This window comes from Cricetulus griseus, chromosome 2 (genome assembly GCF_003668045.3).
Source record: "Cricetulus griseus strain 17A/GY chromosome 2, alternate assembly CriGri-PICRH-1.0, whole genome shotgun sequence".
In the NCBI taxonomy this organism is placed as follows: domain Eukaryota; kingdom Metazoa; phylum Chordata; class Mammalia; order Rodentia; family Cricetidae; genus Cricetulus; species Cricetulus griseus.
In genome coordinates, this window is record NC_048595.1 from 334646156 (window position 1) to 334659021 (window position 12866).

The following is a 12866-nucleotide window of genomic DNA, read 5'->3' on the forward strand; positions in this document are numbered from 1 at the left end:
ATCCATAAACATTACAGATACTATTTCTTACTGTTTTCACTGTGTTTGCATATGCTTTATGAAGCAATAAATTGACTTATAAATCACAGCTCTGTGACAATAGTACTTAAATATTTGTATTTGTCAGTCATTTATACAAGCATTAAACTGACCCAATATTCAATAACCACCACTTTGTAATGAATACCAGTTTAAATATCAATGAGTAATATCATTAGGTCCTCATGATAGCCTTGTGAACTAATCAATTAAAAATTAATATTAATGAGGGAATTCACAAGCAGGGAAGTAAAAACAAAAGGTGTCAGATGAAAAATTAAGAAGTCAATAGAGTCACACTACATAATATCCCACCTATGCTTGGGCAAGTAACTCTTACTGAACTCAGTGGACCACACATACAAAAAGACACCAGTGCAGGAGATGTACTTGTTGAGAAGGGTTTCAGTAGAGGAGAGAAGGAATGAAGGAAGAGGAAAATAACTAAAATTCATTGTATGAGTATATGAGGCTGTGAAACAACTTAAAAAGTCAATGGGGAGTTTATCTACATAGAAAATCCAAGCCTGTATATAGTATATAGAACACAGAAGGACACTCAATACAATTGCTATATATTGTACACACTACTAATGCAAATACAGTACACAACTGTGGCATGTTTACAGGGTTCTAAGTATAAAATTTCATAAGTGAATGAGGATATGATTCAATTCACATCATTTGTATAGCTTAATATATAAAGGAATCTAGCAGGATACTTTGGCATTTTTGTTTCCAGGACCAAAGAGGTGTAAAGGTATAAATAATAATGTAACCTTCTCATTTTTTCCTCAAAAATATCAAGCTATGGAATACATCTTTATTTTTTAGGAAATGTAGTTTAAGTTTTTCATGCTAACATTTTAACAATTAGCTATTGATATAGGAATTGACTTTTTTTAAAAACAACAGCATTATCACACCTTTTTATGTTCTTCATAAAAGAAATAACACATTTTTGTGAAATTATACAACAAATATAACAAAAATAAGAACAAAACAAATACATTTTCTGTATGCCTCTAAGTTACAGGTACAGAAAGCTTCTGTGATGGTCAAGAAAATAAATATTTTAGGAATTTTCAGGCATGGACATTCTCTGCTGCACACAGACCTCTTTTGCTTCTTTTCCTTCTACTTCTTTTCTGCAACTCCAAATCCATTTGTACTCTATTGGACATCAGAAACAGGCTCAGTGGTCATAATTTAATGAGACTGAGCATAGGTAAATGATTCACTAAAAACATAGATTATCCAGGTCATACATGTAAAAAGCCAGTCAATGCAGTTAGAGATGTGTGTTGGTATGAAGGGAATGTTCCCCATAATCTAGGGTATTTAAATATTTGGTACCCGTTGGGGATGCTTTTTGGGAAGCCTAGATGCTGTGGCCTTGTTGGAAGAGGCATGTCTTTGAGTGAACTTCAGTGTTTGATTTCACATTCACTTTGTCTCTTGCTTACGGTTTGAGTTGTGGTCTATCAGCTTCCGAAGCCTGCTGCCTCTTCTCCACATCATGAACTCTAACTCTCTGGAAACCTAAGCTTAAACAAATGAGTTCTTCTGAAAGTTGCCTTGATCATGGTGTTCTATCAGAGTAATAGAAAAGCAACTAACAGAAGATAATCAAGTATGTTCAGGAGAAGCTAATCCTAAGAAAGTAACAAAGCCTTGATGCAAACCCTGGAACAATACATGAAGAGGAAATACTGGAAATACTTCAACTGAATAACAAACACTTACACTATAGCATGTTAATCTTAAAAACTTTTGTTTGGGCCAGCAAGACAGCCCAGTGGAATAAGATCCTTGCTACCAAGCCTGACCTGAGTTTGATCTGTACAACACAGGTGATGGAAGAAAAGAATCAACTCCTCCAAGCTGTCCCTTAGACATCTGAAGGCAAATGTTCACAAGTATATGCCCCTAGGCACTCATGTCCACAGATACACACACACATACACACACACACACACACACACACACACACACACACACACACACACACACGTATTAAACAATGAAAAATAAACATTCTTCCTACTTTTTTGGCTACCTTATTTCTATTTTTCTTGTCACCCTAGTTTTCATGCTTTTTGTGATGTTCGGTAAATAGTATGTCCAGAAGAACTCCCTAATCTCACCCTTACAGGCCTGAAAGAATATTTGTATAATAAATACAGTGTCCATTTTAAGTTCACTTCTTAAAATTTTACACTTTTATAAAACCATATACCTAAGCACTGACTAGAAAGGTGGTGTTAGAAACAGGAAAAAATGTACAAACTAACTCTTAACAGCATCATCATAGAACACTTTTCTTGAGGGAAACAGTCTTACTATGTGGTCAAGGTTGGCTTTGAACTCATGGATCTCTTGATTCAGCTTCCCAATAGTGAGCTTACAGGCATGAGTCCCCATGTCTGGCCAAACATCATTATTTTTGCTTCAAACTCACTCTAGTCTTTTCCATATATAGAATAAAAGGATTTTTTCTTGCTATTTCTCTTCTGCAATATAATTAGTGCTTTCTATGTTGTTCTTCAAAATCATGCATTTAAATGGTTGTAATTAGAGTAAAGCAACTGTAAAATAAATAAAACACTTGGATGCCTTTGATTATTTTGCATCATAAATACTGACAAAATGCTTCCTCGGAAAGAAATCTCTACACACCTGTCTTCTCATAGCAATCATTTCTGCAATTATGAAGTCAAATGCATGGAATGACCTATTTGGGAGTCTCAACATATTACTTAAGCTGTTATTTAAAGGGTTAGAATTCACAACAGTCCATTTATCAAGGTTACGGCTTCCCACTTCTTCATCATGATGCCTTCTGTTTCTCTTCTCTTTACAATTCCATTAGTAGAATGTCTGAGTTTGTCTTAGCTTAAAAAGTATGGGCAAGGGGCAGAGAGGAAGGATTCAGGCATGCACAAACTCCTAATCCACAATGAATCTCTGTAAACAGCTTAAAGAACCCATAGAAACATATGATCAGCATGTGGCATGCCACATTTTAAAACCATTCATTGGAACATTAAAAGTACTAATATTCCATTTATGAGTTCTTTAAAAGATTTTTTAGGTGTCGAACTGAGTTTCTTTCCTATTTCTAATGTGAAATTCTTTTTCTAAAGGAAGTGGGATACTGAGTTACAGGCCTGCTTCTTCACCACAGTAGAACACTAGTACACTATGTTATGGAGGCAACTAGCAGTGCTGTACAAGCAAATATCTGGAAATAGTTACATTGTTTTTTGTTCTTATGCCATAATTCTGAGTTCACAAATGGCACTATGCATATGCAAACTCATTTTGTTGGTGATGCCCTTTTAACATAATGCCAGTAATTTCATGTTTCTCACTGTGAGACGCAAAGCATGACCACAGTTTGTCCAGATGGAGTGCCCTAGTTATCAAGACCACTTCTGTATCCAAATAACTTTTCATGCATCAGATCAACAAGAGAAATGCAGTATCAGGTCGAATGCTGGTGTATAAAAGCAATACCAGCTGTTACTGTGATCTGAATATGGGATTAGGTTTATGACAAAACAATTTTATGTACTGCCTTGGTTTATTTGCTGTGAAAAGACCACACAAAATTGAAATTGAATATTTTCCCCCTTAGTTTTGAGGAGAGGGAAATTACAGAAATATGATCTAACATGGTTGGTTTACTCTGGAATGGCAGGGCTGGGAAGATATGCTACAAAATGACCCTCTCTGACCACAGCCTGACGTCTGGCTCTTTAAAGAGCTTCTCTTTAAGTCGATGTATTTTGAAAATCACATAATTCTTAAGATACTTACAGGAGATACTGATTATTCAAAAAAAAATCTGTACATGCCAGAAGCAATGGTGTGTGTCTGTAATCAAGGCATGTAGGAGAATAAAGAGTTGAAGGCCTGTGACGCGGTGGGCAGATGTAGTAGCTTGGTGATATAATGTATCCCAGGATGCCCAAGACCCTGAATCTAATCATTAGACTTTTATAAAGGATGGCATGTTTATTGCCAATAATCATAAGTTTGTGAAGACACTGTTGAGAATCCAGTCAATTCCTCTTCCTGCTTTCAATGGCACACTCTTTAGCTGGGCAGGGGTGGCACATGCTTTTAATCCTACTACTTGGGAGGCAGAGGCAAGTGGATGTATATGAGTTTGAGGCCACTCAGGGATACAAAGATAGACCTTGTCTAAAATAAACCATATAGATAGATAGATATAGATATAGATACAGATATAGATATAGAGGAGGGGAGGAAGAAAGGCTTATGACAAGCCATGGAGAGCAAGCCAGTAAGTAGCAATCCTACATGGTGTCAGTATCAGTTCCTACCTCTGGGTTCCTGCTTTGCATTCATGTTCTGGCACCCTTCGGTGTTAAGACTATAAAGTATAAGCTGAAATAAGCTCCCCTCCCCCACAAAAATGCTCAAGAGACATTCAAATATATGTTAAAATGTTTACTATGTATACTGTATTGAATATTAGACCATGCTGGCTTTCCTTTCTCTCTAAACCCCAGTTTGTTAATTACTGTAATCCCAGTGTTACAATAGTTATAACAACTTGTTCTGTGAATGTGCTTATTATAAAAACTTTTTAGATATCGATGGGCGTTGGTGGCACTCACCTTTAATCCCAGCACTCAGGAGGCAGAGGCAGGTAGATCTCTGTGATTTTGAGGCCAGCCTGCTCTACAGAGAAGTGTCAGGACAACCTCCAAAGCAATACAAAGAAAGGTTCTTGAGAAACAAACATTTACTGTTATTTAGTTATTTCTACTTTTAAGCACTGGGCAGTGACACTTTAAGAAGATACCTAGGAAGAAAGATACACCTTCCTCTGACATCTGAAACTCCACAGCTTGCGTGTCTGTCTCTGCATGCCTACTCAGTGTGTGTTTCTACCCAGTGTGGGAGAGATGTTTGTGAATGGGCCAAGAAATATGCAAAGTCAGCCATGGGGAAGAAATCTTGGCAAGATTAAAGCTTTCCCAAGACTGTTACCCAACACAGCTATAAATTTCTCAAAGATACAAGCTGAGAAGACTTTAGATGCAGATGAGAGAGCAATGCGATCTTTTGTGAGACAAAACAATAGTGCATAAGAGGAACACAACAGAAAGTCGCTGTGACTTTGTGGTCAGCTTAAAAACCCTTAATTTCACTTGAAGAAAGTCCAGGCTTTGGGAGCTCAGGCAAGTCTGCAGGCTCTGAGATACTGAAGCTTACATCTCAATTACATTTGTGTGTCTGGGAAAACACTTCCTCCTTCAGTTTCTTTTGCACTGTGCATGGCCCTTATCACTTCTCTGATTTTCACTTACAGATTTTTTTTTAATACCCTCAACTGACGGAGGGTGGAAAATCATTATGCCAGACAGGATTCTACAAACTTGCAGTTCAAGATCCTCCTTGGCTGAATGATAGACTTCTTTGTAAATCTCAATGGGTCAACACTGATGGTTTATACTTCACCCCACATGGCACTAAGGGATGGGGGCTAGTCATGGTCATAACTGAGGTGCCAAGGGGGACATAATGCAGAAGACACAAGACCATAGACTAATTCTCCAGCATATGTGTACATAATTCACTGTTCAGGACTGCTGTGTGTCTATGCCAAGTGTCAAAGGAGCCAGGCAAAGACAATTGCAATCATGACAGGAAGGGGAGAATCGAAGAAAAGGAAGCAGTTCTTAGGAAGACTGTAAATGAAAAGTTAGAGGACCCGAAGAATGGAAGTGTGTGTCCTAAGTTGTGTCTAGTTTTTTTCCCCTTTGCTTTATGTTTATTTTTGTTTTTTTGTTTTATTTCCTCTTAGGAGGTACTGGTCTTGTGCTTTTCAGTCTAGCAGAAAGGCTTATCCCAGCAGTCCATCAGTAAAGGTGATCAGAACATGCAACTCCAACAAACCTGGGAGCCTCCTGCTGCATCAGGCCTTAGCTACAGGAAGAGGCTGGGTACTTACTCCAACAATGCCCATTTAAAAAAAAAACTGAAAAATGTCATCATTATAAACAAAGGATCGGTCATCTGAGATCAAAGCTTGACATTTCACAAGGTGACTACCAAAACCATCTCTTTCCAAGGGAATGAGAATTTCCTTCCACTTCTAAAATTACTCATTTCAGATTGTTTTCAAATGACATTTATCTACATGAACAGAGAACTGGAGGACTACATTTACAAGAGAAACAAACAGTAGTGCATACTGCTCCATGAATCCAGATGAAACACATTTAGTCCAACCACCAGATACTTATCCTACAGTATCGAACTGACCTGCAGTTCACAAGATTCTGCATCAAAATCTTCCTCCACACTGGCATGCATGCAGCCACTACTTTGTCTTTGATGTAAGAACAGATTGAGCTTCCATTATCAATTTTAGTAATAAATTTATTTGTTTCCGTATCTACATTTAGCCTACTTTTAAAGGGGATTTGCTTCAACCTAGGCAATCAGCTATTTCTATCTCTTATAAAGAACTCAGATGTGGTTAGCTGCCTTTCTCATTAGATGGCACATAAAAAAGAAAAAATGACGCCAAATAGGCTATTGTGCGTATTAAGGTACTTTTGCTCTTCAAACTCCATTAAGTTCCTTATAAGCCTCAATTAAGTAAAAGAACAGCTAATTGGAACATTCTGCTTTCAATAAACTTGGAACTTGGTGAGGAAGATGGCAAGACCTTCCATCTAACTACCCATTTCCTACTGTGTCTCTGGCCAGAAGAGGAGGCTGCAAATTCATTTTTATTTACTTCAAGTAAGTCAAACAAGTTTTGCTGTAGTACACTTCATGTCAAGGGATCTCTAGAGATTATTTGATTTGCAATCATCTTCTATAGCTAGAAAAGAATCTAGACAAGGTAAGAATACAGCTTGTAATGAGATAAGTGGAATCAAAACTGTTGTAAGTGAAATAGACAAGAAGAAAAAAATTCAAGTCACTTATGACTTTTAGATATTTCATTTGGTTGGAACTCCAAGCACTTATGTAGTTCCAACACATTGTAGCTATCAATAACATTATTATTAATACAAAATATTAATATGGATCACCAGACTTGCCAAATAATACTTGTAAATACTTGATGAGGAAACAAAACATTCGTAGTCATATGACAGCTCAGAAAACATGGAAATGTATTTTAGAAAAATCTTAACTATAAAAGGCATCTACTAGAGCAATCCACTCGTGTGTGTTTTGAGGGGAAGGTAAGAAGGTGAACTATAGGTTGAATCATATTTATATTTCATAGCCTTCTTTTGGGGGGTAATTATTGTACTTAAAATTAAAGGTTTAGGTTTCCTAGAAACATTTTACTACCATAGAAGAAAAGATGGTTTTGGACAAATTTACCACCCTCATGCATTCACTCTGACACTGAATGTGCACAGTACTTAATCTGAACCACACAACAGACCAACTGTGGAATGATGACAAATATTTTAAAATCTGTAAAAACTTCATTTACCAAGTATAATCCCACCATTGTCAGCCTGATGCACCTCCAAAAATGAGGCACAGTCCTCATGGTTTTTAGCCTAGATGTGGCACTGAGTTGTTATTCTTAGAATCTAAATAAAATATTTGACAATTATAAATTACTGATGTACAGACTTCCCAAATGAAAATATTTTGTTCACCTTCTCAAAATATGGGTATGTCCACTGAAGAGCTGTGTCACTGAAGAGTCACAACTAGATAATGTGTCCTTTTTCAGATGCTGCCACTGGAAACAGTCAAGAATCTACTATGAATCCTCCATCTTGTGCCACCTACCCGTACTGTGTTAGGCTCCAGAATATTATTAATAAAACAACAGAAATGTTGTATGTAATCAAGAGACAAAAGCCAAATGCTGGTTGTACAGAGCACAGACTGTGGCTGTCTACACTGAGATCTGGCAGCTGACCTTCACAGTGCGGTGTGCAGGGAGTATCCTTCAACAAGAGGCCCATTTGTGTTAGGCAACCTGGTCCATCTGGTTGTTTGGGAGTTAGAGCTGGAATTGAGGTCAGGCTGTGAATGGAGCCTAGAATTCTGTGGAGACATAGAGACTACACTCCATGCAAAGAGCAAGACTCTAAAAGAAGCCAGCCAAGACATCTTATACTAAATAGAAAAGGAGAATAGGGATGGGGGTCTCCCAAAGCAGTAAACATAATAAAATCTTCGTAGTTCGGATTTCCAAAGTGGTGACATCACAAGTGTGTGCTACCATACCTACCTATTACACTTTTCAAGACTGCTACTTTTTAAACTAACTCTCAAAACAAATTATGTCTTTAATGCAACTAATTTAACTTTAAGATAACATGTAACAAGAAGGTCATAAAGCTGTCATTTTTCACCAGAGGAGACATAATAGAATTCCTCAAACATTTTCAAATATAATCGCAGAAAAGAATTTTTCTTCAAGTTACTCTAAAAGAAAATTCCAATGGTTTATGACATACTGTAATACACCGAAGCTGTTTACCTGAGAGAAACTGCATGTGGTCCATAGATCTCTCTCACCGCTGACAAATCAGCTTCCAGCTGAGGATGTTTGTGAAGTTCCCCATCATAGTTCACCTGCAAGGGTAATTCAGAATTAAGTGAAGAGAGTCAAGGAACCAGGACCCAAACATGTGCAAAGCCTGTAGGTGTTACAGGCAAGCCAACAGCATCTGCGCAAAGTTCCTCAATCCATGCATGGCTAGGACAATTCATTATGTTTTAAAGTTAGAATCAGACATTTTAAATTCACTTTAGGAAAATTCTAACTGTAATTACAGTCTCCTTTTTATTCATTGGTTTTATATAAACACATACAGACATATAGGTATTATGTGTATATATGTGTTTTATATATACTTGTGTGTGTGTGTGTGTGTGTGTGTGTATGCGTGCACACGCGCACTCGTGTGTATTGTGAGCATATCCTGCTCCCTTATTTAGCAGTCCAAATGTAGTATAGAATTAGAAATATAGATCCATTTATTAACATAGAACATTAGTATGTTTATTTCAGTAGGAACTCAAACATTTTATTCTTCATCTCTTTACAACTTTCTTCTTCCTCCTATACATGATAAGAGCCAAATCAGTGTTTGTCCTTCCATCGGTTCAGCTATGTTAAGTAGTAAGCAGTAGATTAATGTACACATATTTTATAAGAACTCCAGAGAGTATGTTTGGTTTACCAGAAGCCTCTTGTTCCCCAGCATAAATCTAAAGTACTAAAGTTGATGAATCATAAGGCCAATTCTATCATGGTCCCTAAAAGGTGATTCATCAAATTGAAAAATCTATTGTCAATCTGTGATGTCCTACTTAATCTGTTACTTCAATTGCCTTTCTTAAATCTAGTCTTTTGTCTCTTGCTTCCATGCTCAAACCTGAAAAGAAATCGTAAACACCAAAATGTGCATTTAAAAGGCTATGGCATACCCAAATACCCTACAACTGACACTAGTTCTCTTGTCTTCATTTCTCTTATCCTGGCCTATTTATGGGCTGTGAAGCAATCTTTTATATAACACTCATTTCTACTCTGTATGACTTACGAGTTCTGTTCTATTTGCATTAGGTATTTCAAACATACATTGACATGATGGAGCATGCCAATACATAATGCCTCCAAAAGCAAGGAAGAGGGGACTGGATTATTTCTTTATGCCTTCACTACACCCTTACATCCTAGGAGATAACCTTTCTACTTCCAACATTTTTAGTGATGCATCTTTTATTTTTTAAATTCATATTATAAAGACATGCAGATGTTTAAAGGGATGAATGACTGTTATATAGTCTGGAAACCTTTTAGAGTAAACATCTAGACTGAAGAAAAGCAACAAATTCCCTCTGTAAGAATGAGCAGTGTAAACAACAATCAGACTTAGAAAGGCCTCTTTTGCATACTGGTAAAGTATTGTGCTGGGTAGGGAGCCACTGTGTTAAACAAGTGCCCATCAGCTAAAAAGTTACTCCATAGAAGGAAGCCTAATTTACCATGGCCATATGTCTATTGCCTTGTGTATGTCCGATGTAGCAAGTACTGATTTATTTTCATTCTGACAATATGTCATGTGAGTTCTTTTCCATACTAACTTTATCTTTAAAAGCCCACTTTATCATATTATCCTTCCCTCACAGTACACAAATTACAAAGACATTTGATCAAAGAGGTTACAGAAACCTAACAACATACTATATGATTGTATCCTAAAAATCAAATGAGGAATTTTAAGTTTGAACATTATTCTGGAAAAGTCTTGTGGGTCATTGCATAGCTATCATATATGTGATATGGGATATTTGTACACTATGTAAAAATGTATTACTGTGATTGGTGTAATAAAAGCTTAACAGCCAATAGATAGAAAAAGGCTGGGGAGGGGACTTCTAGGGACAGAGAACACATTGGGAAGAAGGTGACACCAGGAAATAAGGAGAGGAAACAGGAGGTGCAAGTTGTAAGTGAGGTAATGCCACATTATAGAATGTAGAGTAATATAAATGGGTTAATTTAACTTATAAGAGCTAGTGAGACAAAGCCTAAGCTAAGGTCAAGCTTTCATAATTAGTAGTAAGTCTCCATGTTATTATTTGTGAGCTAGCAGCCCAAAGAAAAATGTGACTACATATATGTAGCCAGGTTATTTAGGCATATTTAAAAATCTTCTTCATATATTTTCAACAGAATGAAAACAAAAAAATGTTTCTCAATAATTTTAACCAATCAAAAACATAAAAAAACTATCTTCAATTTAAAAGTAATAAACTCCGCTTTTGTTAAAAATACCAATATTTACAAATATTTCTTGTTAAGTCTATGAGGAAGAAAAACAGCACTTGTTTTCTCTCATGTGAAATCTAGGTATGTGAGTTTGTGTGTGTGTGTGTGTGTGTGTGTGTGTGTGTGTGTGTGCGCGCACGTGTGTGAGAGAGAGATGGGGGGGGAGGTTGAAAGTGACTACAAGAGGAGAGGAAGATGGCCAGAGTGAAGGAGGAGGAACAAGAAGGGGCAACAGTATAAAGACAATGGCATAAACAAAGGAGGACCACTTTTGGGAGGAAGCAGACCAGAAGAGGGGGAAGAAAGGGCAAATTATAACAGAGTAGAATGCTATCAACGTGCGAAAATGTCACAGCAAAATCCGTTTCCTTTCGTGCCAATGAAAAACTTAAAAATAAAGAAAATAATGTGGAAGTCCAAATGATAATCAAAATCAAAGTGCAAAACCTCTATAATTAACTAGGACAGTAAATGAATGATCACAGTGGAAAGATCTGTAAAGGAAATCTTAATTTCTGAAAATGGGTAGAAAGTGAAAAATTATTCATGTTTTCTGCTTGCTTACTGAACCCTGAACAACTTCTAGGCCATCCCCTTCCACTAGCAACCAAACAACTGTGAAAACTTTGAAACTGGGTGTTGGAAGGTAGAGTTACTTACCTGCCCCCCGTAATAAAATTCTTCAGAGTCATTGTCACCCTCAGAGTCTTCTTCCACTGTACTGTTCTGCCTTGACTCCTTCAAGTGATGAAAAGGACAATTCCAGTGGTCAAACAAACTAGAAAACAGCCATTAACAGGCAGTTTCTGGCATAATGAGGGGATTTTATATGTAGCACACTGTTGGTACAGTACAACTTCAAAACAAAAGGAGTAAGAGGGATAACTTAGTAGACGGACTTAGTTCTTTAAGAGAAGTTTATGGTGCACAGCTTTAATACCAACACTTGGGAGACAGAGGCAGGCAGATGTCTGTGAGTTGGAGGCCAGCTTAGTCCACAAAGTGAGTTCCAGGACAGGCTCTAAAGCTACACAGAGAAACCCTGTCTTGAAAAATGAAGAAAAAAGGAAAAGAAAAGAAGGAAGGAAAGAAGGAAGGAAAAGGTAAGTTTACTAAATATAAACCTTTATTGGAGTGTGCTTCCAATGAGGTAAATATTTAATATTTGCAGCTTCATATTTCATGGACATTAAAAACTCTGTACAATCGGGTATACTTTCAGCTTTTCTTTGATAAAATGTTTGATAGGTTCACACTAATTCAACTCTCATTAATAAGTGTGTCTACTTTATTTATCTAAGACCGTTTACACTTCTAATGCCAACACAAAGCCACAATGGGAAAAGAGGAAACTTGGAATGCAATAACGTAAAAAATCGAATTATGCAACAGAATATGAATCACAATACAAAGAGAACTTTCAGTATACTGAAATGATGTGATCGAAATTCAAATTTCAAAAGGCTGTTTAATTTAAGATGCTTTCACTCAATGTCTGAGATTTTAATTAACTGAGCTGAACTTCTGTCAGGTAAGTGAAGTACAATGAAAACTCACGGTGGTATTTCTATCACTGTCATGATTAGTAAAGTTTTCTTTTTAAAAAAAGAAGGAGAAGAGATAAAAAGCAGCATTTCCTTTGGATTCAGAACTCCATCCATCCATGTTGCTGATAATATCTAAATTTCAAGTTCTTGAGGAAAATACGACAACCAGGAAGAGGGGCTGTGGATGAAAAGAAATCCTAACAGATTCTGGTCAGTGACAGCTTTCTTCAAGCAGTAATTGTCACAGTGGACAAAGAGGGGAAAACTCAAAGAATGGTGCAACACTAATAGCGAGGACTGGTTGGTCATATTGTAAGCATAACTTTCAATCAAGTAACTTTTGCCTCATTGTACTTTCTCTATTTAATGTTCTGATAGTTATTCATAGATCAAAGTAAAAATTTTTACCAGCAATGATATAAGACAAACTTGCTTAAGGATTTTTAAAAAATGAATAAATAAATATAACC

General features: G+C 36.7%; 1 protein-coding gene across 3 annotated transcripts in view; it reads right to left on the reverse strand.

Annotated features, from left to right (window-relative positions):
- Parp8 (poly(ADP-ribose) polymerase family member 8) overlaps nt 1-12866 on the reverse strand; it is a 169188-nt gene that overhangs the window by 57644 nt on the left and 98678 nt on the right. For all 3 annotated transcript variants that reach the window (XM_027401423.2, XM_027401422.2, XM_027401421.2), the window contains exons 7-8: nt 11510-11587; nt 8549-8643 (exon numbers count right to left, since the gene is read on the reverse strand). In XM_027401423.2, coding sequence (XP_027257224.1) covers nt 8549-8643; nt 11510-11587 — 173 coding nt within the window. The remainder of the gene's footprint in view (nt 1-8548; nt 8644-11509; nt 11588-12866) is intronic.